At 46.6% G+C, this 17,714-nt stretch overlaps 1 protein-coding gene across 6 annotated transcripts in view; it reads left to right on the top strand.

Moving 5' to 3' along the window:
• The window catches only part of ATP6V0A1 (ATPase H+ transporting V0 subunit a1), a 112,900-nt gene that overhangs the window by 80,934 nt on the left and 14,252 nt on the right, over window positions 1-17,714 (top strand). For 4 of the 6 annotated variants that reach the window (XM_044296853.1, XM_044296849.1, XM_044296851.1 and 1 more), the window contains exon 18: window positions 12,547-12,654. In XM_044296853.1, the coding sequence (XP_044152788.1) occupies window positions 12,547-12,654 (108 nt within the window). Of the gene's footprint in view, window positions 1-12,546; window positions 12,655-15,676; window positions 15,695-17,714 lie in introns of all 6 variants that reach the window. The other 2 variants (XM_044296852.1, XM_044296850.1) reach the window with 1 other exon arrangement.

Genomic DNA, 17,714 nt, shown 5'->3' with positions numbered 1-17,714 from the left:
CTCTCTGCTGCTCACTGCTGTTCACTGCTTCTCTGCTGCTGCTGATCTGGGCCATCTCCTGACGTTCTTCTGAGGCACTGGTAGGACAGTTAACCCTCTCCTAACCCTCCTGGTCATAGCTGCTATAACCCTTTGTGGTCTCTATATTAGAGTACAACCACACTTCAGCATGTCAGATCCCACAGGTGCCCCCAAACCCTGGTACCATGCCTGTACCGCCTGTAAGGAACTTTTTCCGCGTGGGCAATCTGAGCCGCATTGCCTTGCATGTCAGGCCCCGGTGCAGGGCCCGCTTCCCGCTGCGCCCCCCGGTGCCTCTGAACCCCCTGACTGGGCTAGGTCTCTGTCTCAGGCGGTGGAAAGCCTTACACACGTAGTGGGCCGTCTCGTGAATAGACCGCCTCTCCCGCAGGCTGCCACAATCCCTGTCGCACCCGCTGGGGCTACCGTTTCTGCCGCCCCCACTGGTTCCCTGCCTCGCAGCGAATCTTCCAGGGCCCGGCATACTCAGAAACGTTCAAGGGTTGAGCGCACATCTTCTCCAGATGCTTCGCTCTCTCCGCCATGCGTGCGAGCTCAGTCAAGTCTATCCTCTCAAAGGGATACGCTTTCTGAGGGAGAACTGGCGGATTCGGACGTGGACATGGACTCAGAGCTTCTGTCCAAATTGGCGTCCGCGGTGGGGCATCTTGTCACTAGCATCCGTGATACCTTTCAGCTACACGATGACCCCCCCAGCTCTGAACAGGCCGGCGTGTCCTTTCTCCGCCCCAAACAGGCCTCCAAGGTTTTTCCCATACTCGCTGATTTTTCTTCTGTGGTATCCAAGGCTTGGACTCGGCCTAACGTCCGCTTTATTACACCCAAAAAGCTGGACATTTGTTATCCCTTTCCAGCGGATTCTGTGACCACGTGGACATCCACGCCTAAGGTTGATCCTCCCGTGGCTCGCCTGTCCAAAAGCACTACTATTCCTGTACAGGACGGATCTTCCCTCCAGTCTGTTGAGGACCGTCGTACGGAATCCCTCTCCAAGGCCATATTTACTGCCTCTGGTTCGGCCCTTAGACCGGTCTTTGCCTCCGCCTGGGTTGGCAAAGCGGTCTCTGAATGGGGTTTGCAACTGGAACGGGAGTTAGGGTCGGACGTCCCTGTTCAGGACCTCCGTTCCTTAGCCCAACTAATTGTTCAGGCCGGAAAATTCGTCTGTGAGGCCTCCCTTGATGCGGGTGCCCTCATTGCCCGTTCCTCTGCCCTGGCAGTTTCTGTCAGGAGGGAACTCTGGCTGAAGGTTTGGGCGGCGGACGCCGCTTCCAAACGCTCTTTGGCCGGCCTACCATTCACGGGTTCCCGCCTGTTCGGAACCCGTCTGGACGAACTTATATCAGAGGCCACGGGTGGGAAGAGTACTCACCTCCCCCAGTCCAGGCCAATGGGCGCCCCCCGTGGTCGCGCTGGTTCGTCCCGTTTTCGGTCCTTTCGCAAGCCCACCGGGTCTAGACCCGCGGCCAGTTCTTCTTCCTCTGGCCCAGCCCAGGATAGACGCAAGAAGCCGTTTTTTCGGACGCAACCTACCTGGCGCAAGTCCCAGCCTGCACGGGCTCCCACAGGCCAGCAGCCCTCTGCCTGAAGGTGCGCCCCCACCCACCCGGGTGGGGGGCCGCCTTCTCCTATTCAGGAACGTATGGCGGGCCCACATCTCAGACGCATGGGCGCTCGAGATTGTATCTTGCGGATACAAAATCGAATTTGCGTCCATTCCGCCAGACCGTTTCTTCCGATCCCGTCCTCCGCGAGATCCCGTACGAGTGGCCGCCTTCTTCGCGGCCATTCACTCTCTAATGCACAAGGGTGTCGTCGCCCCCGTGCCTCCGACGGAAAGGTTCAGGGGGTTCTACTCGAACCTCTTTGTGGTTCCCAAGAAGGAAGGCTCAGTGCGTCCGATCTTGGACCTAAAACGCCTGAACCGTTTTCTCCGACTGCAGAGATTCCGGATGGAGTCTCTCAGGTCCGCAGTGGCCTCCCTGGAAAGAGGGGATTTCATGGCCTCAATCGACATTCAGGATGCATACCTCCACGTTCCGGTTGCTCCATGTCATCACCTCTTCCTGCGCTTCGCGGTGGGGGACGATCACTTCCAATTCGTCGCCCTTCCCTTTGGTCTGGCGACGGCTCCTCGAGTGTTCACCAAGGTCCTGGCCCCTGTCTTGGCCCTTCTACGTTCAAGAAGTGTTTTTCTTCTCCCATACTTGGACGACATCCTGGTCAAGGCACCCTCCTTCTCTCAGACATCCCGCAGTGTGGAACTCACTCTGGAGACCCTGACGCGGTTCGGTTGGATTATCAACCACCCCAAATCTTCCCTTACCCCCTCCAGACGGCTGATCTTCCTGGGGATGCTCCTGGATACAGAGTTGGCGGAGGTCCGCCTTCCGTCGGACAAGCGTCTGGCCCTTCGCGGGTCGGTTCGCAGTCTCCTCCGTCATCACCGCCCTTCCCTCAGATCCAGCATGCGGTTGTTGGGAAAGATGGTTGCCTGTTTCGAAGCGGTGCCGTTCGCACAATTCCGATCCCGCACCTTTCAGAGGGCAATTCTGTCGGCCTGGGACAAATCACCGAGGAGTCTGGACAGGACCTTTCTTCTGCCTCCCCTGGCTCGGGCTTCCCTCGGCTGGTGGTTGCATATCCCTCTAAGGGGGAAGTCCTTCCTTCCACTGAACTGGCTGGTGATTACCACAGATGCCAGCTTACGGGGGTGGGAGGGGGTTTTCCCTCCCCGGTCCGTCCAGGGCGTTTGGTCTCTATCGGAGTCCAGACTTCCAATCAATATTCTGGAACTGAGGGCGATTCTTCTGTCCCTCAGACACTGGACCCATCTGCTGAGGGGCCACCCTGTTCGGATCCAATCGGACAATGCCACGGCTGTGGCATACATAAACCATCAGGGAGGCACTCGCAGCGCTGCAGCGATGCAAGAGGTGACCCTCATTCTCCTCTGGGCGGAGACGCACGTGCCGGCCTTATCTGCGATTTACATCCCGGGGGTGGACAACTGGGCGGCGGATTTCCTCAGCCGGTCCACCATCGACCCGGGAGAATGGTCCCTGCACCCAGAGGTGTTCGAAGCCCTTTGTCTTCGCTGGGGTCGCCCCGACGTGGACCTCATGGCCTCCAAATTCAACCACAAGGTCCCCCTATACCTGGCCAGGGCACGGGACCCGAAGGCATACGGCGCCGACGCGCTCGTCCTTCCGTGGCGCGAATTCTCCCTTCTGTACGTCTTTCCTCCTTTTCCCCTCCTGCCACGGGTTCTTCGGAGGATCGCGGCAGAGGGCGTCCCCGCGATTCTAATCGCCCCGGATTGGCCCCGCCGGTCTTGGTACGCCGACCTAATGTTGCTGTTGGCAGACGCACCGTGGCCACTGCCCTCCAGGGAAGACCTTCTCTCTCAGGGACCGATCTTCCACGAGCATTTAGGCTCGCTACGTTTGACGGCGTGGCTATTGAGACCGCCGTCTTAACGCGACGGGGTTTCTCCGCGGACGTAGTCCGCACCATGATCCGGGCTCGTAAGCCCGTATCCTCTAGGATCTACTATCGGGTTTGGAGGTCCTATCTGGGGTTCTGTGAGTCCCGGAGCATCCCACCTCTCCGGTTTTCTCTTCCCACAATCCTGTCCTTCCTCCAGTCGGGTCTGGACCTGGGGCTGTGCCTCAGTTCTCTGAAGGGTCAGATTTCGGCGCTGTCTATTCTTCTCCAGCGTCCCCTGGCCCCTCTAGGGCCAATTAAGACCTTTTTACAAGGGGTGGCTCACTCTGTTCCGCCGTGCCGCCCTCCAGTTCCTTCCTGGGACCTGAATGTGGTGCTCTCGTCGCTCCAATCAGCCCCCTTCGAGCCTTTACGGGAGGTCTCCCTTCGCCTTCTGTCCTGCAAGGTCATCTTTCTTGTGGCCGTCACGTCTCTCCGACGGGTGTCGGAGTTAGCGGCTCTTTCTTGCTCCGAACCTTTCCTGATCTTCCACCAGGATAAGGTTGTGCTTCGGCCTGTCCCGACTTTCCTGCCAAAGGTGGTCTCCGCCTTTCACATCAATGAGGACATCGTCCTTCCGTCGCTCTGTCCCTCTCCTTCCCACCCCAGAGAACGGGAACTGCACCGTCTGGATGTGGTCAGGGCGTTGAGGATTTACTTGGAGGTCACCGGGTCCTTTCGGCGCACGGACTCCCTGTTTGTGGTTCCGGAGGGTTCGCGCAAAGGGTTGGCGGTCTCCAAGGTGGCTATTGCCCGTTTCATTAAACTGGCGGTGTCTGAGGCTTATCGAGCCAAGGGCAGACCTCCGCCTTTCGGCGTCACTGCTCATTCCACCAGAGCAGTCGGAGCTTCCTGGGCGCAGAGGCATCGGGCCTCGGCTGAACAGTTGTGCAAAGCAGCCACTTGGTCCTCTCTGCACACTTTCACAAAGTTCTATAGGGTGCATACGCATGCATCAGCGGATGCTGCTTTGGGCCGCCTGGTTTTGCAGGCAGCGGTTTCCTGATGCTCTGGTGGTGTTCCGCCTTGGGTTTGTGGTCCCTCCCTTCTTGGACTGCTCTTGAACGTCCCAAGGTCTGTGTCCCCCAAGGAAAATGGGCGAGAAAAGGAGATTTTTGTATAACTTACCAGTTAAATCTCTTTCTCGCTCTTCCTTGGGGGACACAGCACCCACCCTTCTGTGTTTGGTTACAGGGTTATGGTCTGGCGCCCCGTTGGGTTGCTGGCTGGTTGTTTCCGTTATTGGTTGTTATCCTTTCACTACTTGGACACGCAACTGGTAGCCTCTATCTCCAGGCTGAGGGTATAGCTGATGGAGGAGGGGCTTAACAGTTTTACTTAGTGTCACGCCTCCTAGGGAGCTGAGCTATACCCAAGGTCTGTGTCCCCCAAGGAAGAGCGAGAAAGAGATTTAACTGGTAAGTTATACAAAAATCTCCTTTTTTCTTATTTATTTAAGTTTTACACAATAATAGCATTTCTGAAACCAAAAAAATGATGTTTTAGTGTCTCTATAGTCTGAGAGCCATAACTTTTTTATTTTTAGGGCGATTGTCTTAAATAGGGTATCATTTTTTGCGGGACGAGTTGACGGTTTGATTGGTACTATTTTGGGGGTCATAAGCCTTTTTTATCGCTTGCTGTTGCACTTTTTGTGATGTAAGGTGACAAAAATAGCTTTTTTTGGCACTGTTTTTTTATTTTATTTTTATGGTGTTTATCGGACGGGGTCTATCATGTTATATATTTATAGAGGCGGTCGTTACGGACGCGCCGACACCTAATATGTGTATTTTATTTTATTTTTTCATTTTTTTTATAGGAAAAGGCAATTTATTTTTTTAATTTACATATTTATTTATTTACTTATTTTCTCTTTTATTATTTTCACTTTTTTTTTTATCAGTTCCCTCTTGGATCTTCAAGATCCAGTGGGGCTGATAGTTGTACTATACTTTGCAATGCTCTTGTATTCCAAAGTATAATATTTCCAGATGTCCTGTAGGTGGCAGCACTGGACACCTTTCCATGGCAACAGGACGCTTTTGCAAAGCGTCCGGTTGCCATGGCAACCATCGGGTGCTGCAATCACAGCACTGCAGCCCCGATGGTTGAGAGAGGGAGCTCCCTCCCTCTGTTAACCTCATGGATGCCGCAACCGCGGCATCTATGGGGTTACAGGAGAGTGTCAGCATAGAGCTGATACTCTCTGCTGATGGCGGCGGCTCAGTAATGGAGCCGCCGCCATCGCACACAGCAGGGGGATCGGGGGGCAGCGCTGGAAAGGTGGGGGGGATCGGGGGTCTACAAAATGACTGCATGGGTAGGGGGGGGATCGGGGAGGCTACAAAATGACTGGAGGGGGCGGGGAGGGGGCGGACCACATCTCGGCAGCTAGTAGGAGTTGAGCTGCAGGCGGCACAAGGGGGGGCACAGACACAGATCGGAGGCACAGATCGGCAGGGGGGGGGGTGTATTACTCGAGGACACATTACCTGATTTCATGCTCTGGTCTGCAGAGCGCAGATCAGAGCATGAAACCGGCATTTTAACACTGCCGCGATCCGATTGGTTAGTCTGCACAGACTAACCAATCGGATCGATTGCCGGCAAGGGGCCACTCTGATTGGTCCCTTGCCGGCATTACTGCACTGTATGCTGTCCGTGACAGCAGCAGGGCAGGGGCAGAAGCTTTAATCCAAGCGCTTTGCAGCGCTTGGATTAAAGAGCTGCCAGAACGTTTATATACGTGGTAGCTGCACGGGGTATGTGCAGCTATCACGTATATATACAGATTGCAGTCGTGAAAGGGTTAATCAGCAAAAAGACACACCTTACCATTGAGGCCTTCTGCAATTTCGCTGATAAAGATATTAAACAATATGGGTCCCAGAACAGATCTCTGAGGTACCCCACTAGTAACAAGACCATGGTCTGATTATTCTCCATTGACTACAACCCTCAGTTATCTGTCCCTCAGCCACTGCCTAATCCATTCAACAATATGGGAGTCCAAGCACAAAGACTGTAATTTATTGATAAGCCTTTTATGTGGGACAGTATCAAAAGCCTTACTAAAGTCTAGATAAGTGATGTCTACTGCACCTCCGCCATCTATTATTTTAGTCACCCAATCAAAAAAATCAATAAGATTAGTTTAAAATGATCTCCTGAAGTAAACCCATGCTGTTTTTCATCTTTCAATCCATGGGATTTTAGATGTTCCACAATCCTCTCCTTAAGTATGGTTTCCATTAATTTCCCCACTATTGATGTCAGGCTTACTGGTCTATAGTTGCTTGATTCCTCCCTACTACCTTTCTTGTGAAAGGGTACAACATTTGCCAATTTCCAATCTTCTGGGACGACTCCTGTTACCAGTGATTGGTTAAATAAATCTGTTAATGGTTTTGCTAGTTCACCGCTAAGATCTTTTAATAGCTTTGGGTGTATCCCATCAGGCCCCTGTGACTTATTTGTATTCATTTTAGACAGCTGACTCAGAACCTCTTCCTCTGTAAAGACACACGCTTTAAAAGATTCATTAGTCTTCCTTCCTAACTGAGGTCCCTTTCTTTCATTTTCCTTTGTAAAAACTGAACAGAAGCATTCATTGAGGCAGTCAGGTAGTTCTTTATCATCTTCCATATACCTACCTTCCTTTTGTTTTTAATTTGGTAATTCCTTGTTTTTAGTTTTCTTTTTTCATTTATGTATCTGAAGAATGTCTTATTGCCATTTTTCACTGAGCTAATTTCTCTTCTGCCTGTGCTCTAGAAGCGCTTATAACTTGTTTGGCCTCTCTCTGCCTAATCTTATAAAATTGCCTGTCATCCTCTTTTTTTTATTTTTATATTATTACTCAATTCTATCTTTTTGTTTTCAATAATTTTGGCCACTTCTGCTGAGTACCACAGTGGTCTTTTCCTTTTTTTTTTGCTTTTATTGACAAGCCTAATGCAATTATCTGTTGCCTTCAATAGTGCCACTTTTAAGTAGTCCCATTTCTCTATTAAATTCGATTTTAGGCTATTTTTCACATACAGGGCCACCCCTTCCCCTTTCTTGCCTTCTCTGTCTTTCCTATCTAGAGAGAACCCTGGTATTGTTATATCCCAGTCATTACTCCCATTGAACCATGTCTCGGTAACAGACACTAAATCTATATTCTCAGATGCCATTATAGACTCAAGTTCATTGATCTTATTCCCTAAACTGCGAGCCTTTGTAGACAAGATTCTGAGCTTCTCATTTCTTAACCTATGTGCTACTGGCATTTTCTGGCATTGTTCCTCCGGGGGGTAGTCGGACTGCTGGATTATCACTCTTTTGCCCCCCTTTCCTAGTTTAAATGCTCCTTAGCAAATACTTTGAACTGTTCACTGAGGACATTCGTTCCCTTGAGAGAAAGATGCAAACCATCTTTCTTGTACAGTTCTTTTCCATTCCAACGAGAGCTAACATGAGACACAAAGCCAAACCCTTGGTTCAGACACCATTCACCAAGCCATACATTGAATTTCTTAATGCGCATCTACCTGACATGCTGAAGGTTATGCACAGGCAAAACTGCAGAGAATTAAACAGTTAAAGCAACCTCACCTTTGAAACCTCTTTGCATGCCAGATCATTTGTCCCAAGATGTACAATAACATCCACCTCCCTTTCCTGCTTTGCTTGCCTAACCATATTAAGGATACGTCGTCTATCCCTGCTAGCGGTAGCACCAGGGAGACCTCTTGCAAAACCATTTTCCTCAAACTTCACACCTCTTATGATGGAATCGCCTACGAACAGCTGCTTACTATAAGTTCTCACCTTATCCTTTTTGTCTTTGGCTGCAGTCTTGCATACTTTAGGCATGGGAGATGATTGTTCCTCACCCACTGTGCCTGAGCCTTCCTTCATGTTGCTCTTGCGCTCTGAAAGTGCTGCAAATGAATTATGGAGAGCCACAGACTGTGGGACATTTCTTCTATCAAAAACTCTTAGGCCCTTTGAAGACGAGCGTGTCCGGATTAGGTCCGGATGCGTCCCAGTTCATTGCGGCGAACCCTCGCGAGTAGGTACGCAATTGCAGTAAGTTTTGGGTTCAAGGTTGTGTAGATTGTATTATTTTCCCTTATAACATGGTTATAAGGGAAAATAATAGCATTCTGAATACAGAATGCATAGTACAATAGGGCTGGAGGGGTTAAAAAAAAATATATATATTTAACTCACCTAATCCACTTGTTTGTGCAGCCGGCATCTCTTCTGCCTTGTTGTGTGAGGAATAGGACCTTTGTCGTCACTACACTCATCACATGGTCCATCACATGATCCATCACCATGGTGATGGATCATGTGACGGACCATGCGATGAGCGTAGGGACGTCAAAGGTCCTATTCCTCACACAACAAGGCAGAAGAGATGCCGGCTGCGCGAACAAGTGGATTAAGGAGAGTTAAAATATTATATTTTTTTTTAACCCCTCCAGCCCTATTGTACTATGCATTCTGTATTCAGAATGCTATTATTTTCCCTTATAACCATGTTATAAGGGAAAATAATAATGATCGGGTCCCCATCCCGATCGCCACCTAGCAACTTGCTTGCGATTTTCACGCAACCCCATTCATTTCTATGGGGCCTACGTTACGTGAAAAACGCACAAAGAGGAGCATGCTGCTATTTTCACGCAACGCACAAGTGATGCGTGAAAATCACCGCTCATGTGCACAGCCCAATAGAAATGAATGGGTCCAGATTCAGTGCGGGTGTAATGCGTTCACCTCACGCATTGCACCCGTGCGGAAATCTCGCCCGTGTGAAAGGGGCCTTAGTCTACCAGAACCTGCAGTAACCCATCTTCCATTTCTAGGGGGCCTCCGTGGCAGTGGCATTGCAACATTCCCAGCCTGAGTTTGTTTAACAGTTAATTTACAAATCTCAGATTTCAAAAATGCTATTTCCTGCTGCATTATGGAGAGCTGTCTACAGATCAGACAGCATCCAAACCTCCGAAGAGTGGAACCTGAAATAAAAGCACAACAATTCCTGCACTGAACCAGGTCTGCCATTTTAAAGAGGGGAAAGATTTTAAACAAGCAAATCTTACTTTTTTAGATTGTATTCACCTCCAGATTACCTCCTGAGTATCTCCTGAGTATCTCAGATGCACTTAGTAATGCAGCAAGCTAGAATTAGGCAAGCTAATACTATGTTGCTATATATACACACACTCCCACAAAAGCTCCTCCCCCAACAACAAATTTAACACCTTAATCACCTATGCTCATTTGAAATCGGACAATAGCAAGAACCTGTCTAACAAATTCCTTACCTCTTTTGAAGCACAGTGTCGGAGTATCAACCGAAAACACAGCTGAAGTTCTGCTACAGTGGAAAAGCTCTGTTAGTCTCATGAATATCTCAGATGCACTTAGTAATGCGGCACTTGAGAATGCAGCAAGAAACCTGATAGTTGCAAAAAATCCAGTAGTGTTGGATTACTTGCAGCTGTTGGATTGGGCAGGTCACTCCTCAACCCCATTCACTTGCACTGGTTACAATTCAACCTGCATTACACTGCGGTCTTTGACTGCACAACACGTGTCAGAAGTGGCAAAGGGCGAGATACAGTTTGGAGAGTACAGTTTAGGTAACCATACAGTGCCAGAAAGCCTCTCCTACAAAGCGCTGTGACTGTAAAGTCTAGGCAAATATAAATGCCAGAAGCCTTTCCTTCATGGCCCACCATAAGTGATGATCAGAGGCACAGCCTAGGCATCCATACCCTACTCGAAGCCCTTATACAAGAAATATCACTATGTAAGCTATTCACTGAACCTTATGTTGTAAAGTAGAAACCCTCTAGGGATTGGGCCACATGTCATAGACTTCTTAAAATACATACCGTTTAATCATTTGTATCCAGACTTGAGCTAAGTATTCTGGACTACAGAATGCCTTTGCTAATGCATAGTAGCAATCAGGACAGGAAAGGTATTTGGACTGCAGATGTATTATTCATTTTCTGGGCAGGATACAATTGTAGCAAACTTTCAGCTTTGAGAAGTTTTAGATTTGTATTGGGTTTTCAACCCTGGATATAAACAAGGATGTCATCATTCTGACTGCAGAGATCTGGAAAATGGTGCAATAAAAAAAAAAAAATTTGGTGGTTGCTTATTATTTTTACTTAGATAAAAATATTCAAGCGACAATACACTTTTGCAGTATCCATTGGAGGTATCTGGTTGGAAGATTTCTCATTGTCTGCCTTTGCGTTATACCTCTATATTGTGTTAGGGGTATCTTTCTTTCAGGGGATCATCCTCACAGATACGGCTTCAGGACACCAGGTTTAAGGTTCAAACCATGCATTTATTGTGGCACACCAGCAAAAGCAAAACAATAAACACTCGCCCATCCAGGCTCTAACTAAACACAGTATTCCTGACTCGCCTAAGTCAGTGTTCACACACACGTGAACCCATGCGGATTCCCAGCCAATGTCCCACAGCATCCTGGCTGTACAGAGCACAGTACACCCACTGTCTCCAGTTCAGTGTCTCTTGTGAGGAACTGGGGCTCAGTAGTCCGCCTGACTATATGGCCCTGCAACCCTCCCAGGCGTCGCTTCGTCCCTCAACTCCAGGCTATCTCCCAGCCCCGTGATCCCTCAGCCTTGCCCAGCTGAGACCACACTTGCAGAACCTCCAGGCCTCTGTCCACGGGTAACACACTCCCCCCTTACTGACACCCTGAGTGCTTTATGCCAGCCTGAGTACCTCCATCTGTTCTCACCTGTGGTGGAATAAGGGTGTGGACCGCACTATCCACCCCTTCCTTGCCTTTAACCTCTGTGAGACCTGTCACTGTCTCACAATTGACATACAAAAACGTTTACTTGTCTGTATGTGTGTGCTGTAAAAGCTACCATAGTTTGGAGGATTCATACTTGAAATAGGGGTATGGACTATGGATAAATAGAAAACCGGATGAGGGTTTTCTTCGTTGGCAAAAGTTTTAAGGTTAAGGGATTGGGATTTAAAGGGACTGTTTCACTTCAGCAAATGGCATTTATCATGTAGAGAAAGTTAATACAAGGCACTTACTAATGTATTGTGATTACCCATATTGCTTCCTTTGCTGGCCTGATTCATCTACACTGCTTGTATCCAGGGGTTATGACCACCCCGCAATCCAGCAGTGTAGCACACTATGAGTGCTCCCGCGGTCCCTGCCAATAGAGAGGCCGGTGCTTTTTTCATTAGTGTGCAAGTACGACCACTGGTGCTGGACTGCAGGGTGGTCATAACCTCTGGATATGGGCAGTGTATAATAAGATGGAAAAAATGAATCAGGCCAGCAAAGGATATGGACAATCTCAATAAATCAGTAAGTGCCTTATATTAACTTCCTCTACATGATAAAGGCCATGTGCTGAAGCAAGACAACCCCTTTAAGCCTGCACTCAGACGTATTCTTTGGGATTCATTGTCAACAAGCCAGATTTTGCTGTATGACCTCTGTTTTAAACTCCTCTGTCCTATGTACTAGCTGTACTGTCTCTATACATTCCAGCATGTTCTCTTTCCTAGAGGGCGGGTTAGCTTTTCCTGGTGTGTTTTATAAGTTAATAAGGTTAATGCCACCACCATATTACAGGATAAGAGATGCAGACACCATGTTATTATTGTGTGTGGCAGACCCCCTCTTATCACGCAAGTGGCTAGTAGCATTAGCGCTATTAAATTATAAATCAGGGTTTCTCTTTCAAAAACTGCTACTAATCTGGGATAAGACTCTTCACAATTTTTTTATGTTTATTAATATTTTATTAAATATTTTTAATTTAATAGCCAGTTGTTGGCAAACAGTTTGGGAGCTGGCTTAGTTAGAAACAGTCAAAAAGCTTTAGAATGATAAATGCGAGGTTGGGATATTGCAGTGAGGAAACAGAGCATGCTGATTGGCTGAGAGCCCTGACCCTGATTTATAAATACCCCTCCCCACACCCACCAATCCAGGGTACGCATAACTTCGGAGGTATCCGCGTTGGGAACGGTCCCACGGAAGAAGATGCCGAAATTATTCAGCACGATCAGCTCTCCATGCACTCTGAAGAAGGCGAGGAGGTAATGCATTTTACATTGTCCTTTTTCTTCGTGGCTGCTAGTAGAGTCTGCAATGCTTAAGTGTTCAGCGTGTTGCAAGCAGAACTAGTACTGAAGGCTTAATGTTTTTAATGTTATTGCACATAGATGTCATCGTATTAACATTGCTTTGAAATGTCAGTCCCTTGTGTACTGTGCCGCTTTCCTTTTTACCACCATCTGATGTACAGGTCCCTGCTACTAAGTAAATGTACAAGACACTTTTCCTCCTTCTTTGGAAATTTGCCTGGTTTCCAAAGGTTGTCATAATTGTATGTTTTTGTGTAAAAGAATATTGCAGATTGCCTTGGTGGATGGAAAAAACGGTGTAAGAAAGAGGCATTATTTAGGGTCGGGATGGGGACAACTTCACCATTTCCAACACACCCCTTTCCAAGACAAGACATCGAGGACCACTTTCTGTGTGTTTGTTTACACATGCCAATCCATTCAACGGGAGAGTTTTATCAAAAGTGTTTTTTTTTTTGTTTGTTTGTTTTTTATTACATAAATTGTACACAGACATTTCACAAATTATGTAAACTTGCTTGTGCAAATACATAGGCATTTGCATCTGCTCCTTCAGAATCCTCTGGCCCCTTGGTCTCACCTGGTATAGGCTTTCTGACTTTTTTTCAAGTAGAAAATGTTTTGCTGTATAAATTTGTCATATTTCTGACAGTAACCCATAACCTAACTGAAAACTTCTATACATAAGGAAAGGATACAGAATATAGCAATGAGTTTAAAGAAGCACTCCAGCAAAATGTTTTGAACATATGCTAACTTGCCAGCAGTATTTTAGCGTTGTAATTTGTTTCATCCCAGCTCAATTGCATCCATAAATTTTGAACCCTTTCGTAATGGACAGCTGTGTCAGTCTGACCACCAGTCCAGTGCTTGCTCTCCTGTGTAAAAGGCTTCCTGTGAACTACAGAATTACATCATTACCCATCAAATCCTTCCTGGAACATCTCAGACCATCCCCCAAGATCCACCTTCCTTTTTTCTAAATGTTCCTTTGTACATACAGGGCTGCTTGACCTATCATTTCTGCCATATCTAAGAAAACAAGTGCAGTGATATAGTAGGTGAGTCCCTACAATGGTTAGCTGCATATTGTGGGCAAAAAAACTCCCAGAGTCACAGGAACTGCATATATTGCCTGTGTGTTCTGTGTGCAGAATCTTCAGTGTATTTCTATGAGGTACAATTTCATACTACTGTCTCTCCTGCATGTAAAAGCTAAAGGGAAGAAAACATCAGTAACAAACAGGGGGCAGGGAGACAAGCTACAGCTGCATCACATAGCATACACTGAGAGACCGCAGTGTGAATTGAGGGACAGAAGTTCTACGTCAAAAATCTTTTCCCCTCAGAGTGCTGGCAAACAGCGCTGTTTTGACATGCATTCAGGATGCAGTTTTTTATTGTAGGTAGCTGAAATTAATTAAATCATTACCACTATGCAGAACCCAAGGGTTTAGCGAGGCTGCTAAACTAGCTAAATTGAAAATTGCATCCTGAATGCATGTCAGAACTGCACTGTGTGCCAACACCCTTAGATAGGACTTAGAGCAATTCCATTGTGATGATCCTTTGCCCATTTTGTGTCTGCAATGCCAGAGACATACTGGAAAATGTAGGCTGCATTAGAGGAACCATTTCAGAGAAGGAATCAAGATGTGGAACCATTTCAGAAACTGAATCAAGAGGACAGATAACCCATAAATGGCACATCAGCTCAAGCAGGTATACACAGGCCTCTGCATTATTCTATGTGGTCTAGGCTGCACTATGTGGGCCAAAACTATTGCTGGAGTGTTTTGTTAAGCTGGCTGTATACAAGTATTATCACACAGGAAGAGAATCCCTTTTAAATTAAATGGGTGTACAGCTTTTTGAAGCCCTAGCAGTCAGCGATTATCATCTATGGAAGCCACTTTAACCCATTTATTTACCAGAGTGAGACATGCGTTTTTTTTTTTTTAGCGGTACTTTTTAGTTTTTTTTTAACTGTGCAATCTGATTTTACAAATTATTATTTCCAGAATAAGGCCCCTTTACAGACGAGCGTAAGCGGAATAGGTCCGGTTTTGTTCAGTGAAAAATGCACGATTTTGCAAGCAAGTTCGTTCAGTTGTTCAGTTTTTATAGCGCGGGTGCAATGCGATTTAATGCGTTTTGCACGCACGTGATAAAAAAACTGAAGGTTTACAAACAACATCTCTTAGCAACCATCAGTGAAAAACGCATCCCATCCGCACTTGCTTGCGGATGCGATGCAATTTTTCACGCAGCCCCATTTACTTCTATGGGGCCAGCGTTGGGTAAAAATCGCTGAATATACAACATGCTGCGATTTTTACGCAACACAAGAGATGCGTGAAAAACAACGCTCATGTACACAAACCTTAGGTCCGGATTCAGTGTGGGCGCAATGCGTTCGCATTGCACCTGCGCGGAATACTCGCTCGACTGGAAGGGGCCTAAGAGAGACATGCATGTGGAGCAATGCAAATGCACAGTATTTCGCACAATATGGATGGTTTTCCAGTTGCTTTGTATCGTTTTCTACTGGACAGACTGGGCTGCCTGGACTGTGTAGTTTCCTTAACTCTTTCTAGCACTGTCTATTTTTCATTGTATAAACTACCAGAGCAACATCATATGTGAATAATTGCTGTTAAGCAGCCTAATATTTTACATATATTTTCTTTCATTTTTATGAGTAGTATTCCCCCCCCCCCCTTTGAATTCCATTCTTTTAGAGCAGGCATGCACAACCTGCAGCCCTCCAGTTGTTGTAAAACTACAACTCCCACAATGCCCTGCTGTAGGCTGTTCGGGCATGCTGGGAGTTGTAGTTTTGAAACAGCTGGAGGGCCGCAGGTTGAGCATGCCTGCTTTAGAGGGACTGAAGTTTTAAAGTAATATTTTATGGCTAACCTATCTTTCCTTCTCTTTTAACCCTGTATTAAATCTGGATTTATATTATTCCAAGCCTACCGTGGAGGAAGTGGTAAGACTGACGTCCGTTGTGCATGCCCTCAATCAGCCAAGGAGTCCGGGAATTTTCATTCTGTTTCATCATCATATGACTTTATCCATTACAGGGCTTAAATTTTAATTGTGATTTCTTTTATATGCTTGATTGGCTTTGCAAGGGGCTCCAGGAATCATCCATAAGCTCGTGACACACATCCATCTTCATATCCCTTCCTGCTTTGCTTTCTCAAATGGACTTAAAAGTGCAGTTCCCTTCCCTAAAAACTAGTTATTTCTTGATCTCAATTTTATTTAGTTTTTGGCCTTCAGTGCTGTAGCTTGTTGGCATTTATCTTATATACATTCTTTTTGTGGATTATTATGTCTTGCATTACTATGGTTCCACAGCCTATGAGTAAAATTATCAGCAAAAAACACTACATGAGTAAGAGCAAAGCATCTGAAGAAACTGCACCTTTAACACAACCATGTCAAGTATAATGTATAATACATAAGATGCACCTTTTATATATGTATAGGTAATCATATACATATATATCCAAGTGATTTGTGCTTATTTTGCGTTATATAGAATATATTGGATTTAAGTGTGTCTAGTTAGTCTCCTTGGATTAGGCGCTTATTTTGGTTGCAATGCAATATGTGTGCCACCTACCAGTGACAAAGGCCTAATTTTTTTATGTGTGGACTGATGTGTTATCATCTAGTCATGTCCTTGTTATGATTTGATTGGGTGAGATTGAAAAGTGATTTATTGGCTAGTAATGTGTAATATTGTTTTATTACAAAGACCTTTGCGGTCTATTCTTTTAAATGGTGGCCATAAATATTAGACTATGGTTGACCAAACCTGACTATTTATACATCGGCCTTTCATTTAATGTGTAGCGATGTTCACCCAACATTTGTTTTGGCCTATGTTGGGGGGAGCAAAAAATTAATAAATCCCGATTTCTTTGTTCCTTTCAGAATGTATGCACGCTCCACTGAAGGGGTGTATGTGATAGTCAGGGGGAATAGCTGTCATACAAAGTAGCATTTAGTGAGCAGCTATTGAATTTGTATGGCCACATTTACATGTTCTCCCACCTCACTTAGAAGGGTCGCACAATATTTAAGGTCACAAATAGCATTTGTGAAGGAGAAAGAATTCTACTGAAAATGTTAGAAGTGGTCTTTGCAATGTTTTTATCACCTATCTTGAGATTGTAACCATTTTGAACATTGACTGTAAAGATAGCATTAGGCTAGCTTCACATCTGCGGCGGCATTCGGAATGCCCGCCGGCTCCATTAACTATAACTGGGTCTGTCGGAGATCCGACTGCAACCCGACAAAAATGTCAAGAATCTGGCGGACAGAAACCTCTGCAGGCTGCAGTTTGTGTCCAGCAAATTCCCGGCATTCTCTGCTGGACTGGCAGCCGGATCACCCTGCCGCAGATGTGAAAGTAGCCTTAGGCTTGAGCTTCACACAACAGCTCCAGTCCGTAGGAATACATGAATACTGGTCACAGTGATTGCAAAAGCAACAAAGATGACTGATATCTGAGATTTTGATATTGATGGCCTCTCCTCAGAATAGGTCATCAATATCAGAATCATGGTGCTCCGGCACCCCACCAATTAGCTGTTTGAAGAGCCGTGGCACTCTGGTGAGCGCTGCAGCTTTTTCCAGGCTAGTGACCTCATAGTCATCAGTTATATAGCCTAGGCGCAGCTCAGTCCCATTCAAGTGAATGGGGCTGAGCTCCAATACCAATCACAGCCACTATTCTGTGGACAGCTCTGTGCTTGGTAAGCTGCAAATTAAATACCCAGAAAACCCCTTTAAAGGGGTTGTCCAAGTTATTTTTATTGATCAGCTATCCTGAGTCTAGGTCTTCAATATCATATCTGCGGGGGTGTGACACCTGGCACCCCTGCTGATCTGCTGTTTGAAGAGAAGGCGCATGCCGTGCCAGCACTTCCTCCTCTATATTGTTTACATGTTCGCCGTCGCATCTCCTCAGCTGTCCCATTCATTTCAAGTGT

Source organism: Bufo gargarizans, chromosome 6 (genome assembly GCF_014858855.1).
Source record: "Bufo gargarizans isolate SCDJY-AF-19 chromosome 6, ASM1485885v1, whole genome shotgun sequence".
Classification (NCBI taxonomy): Eukaryota; Metazoa; Chordata; class Amphibia; order Anura; family Bufonidae; genus Bufo; species Bufo gargarizans.
The sequence above is the reverse complement of the archived record's forward strand: the minus strand, read 5'-3'. Positions and strand labels throughout refer to the sequence as shown.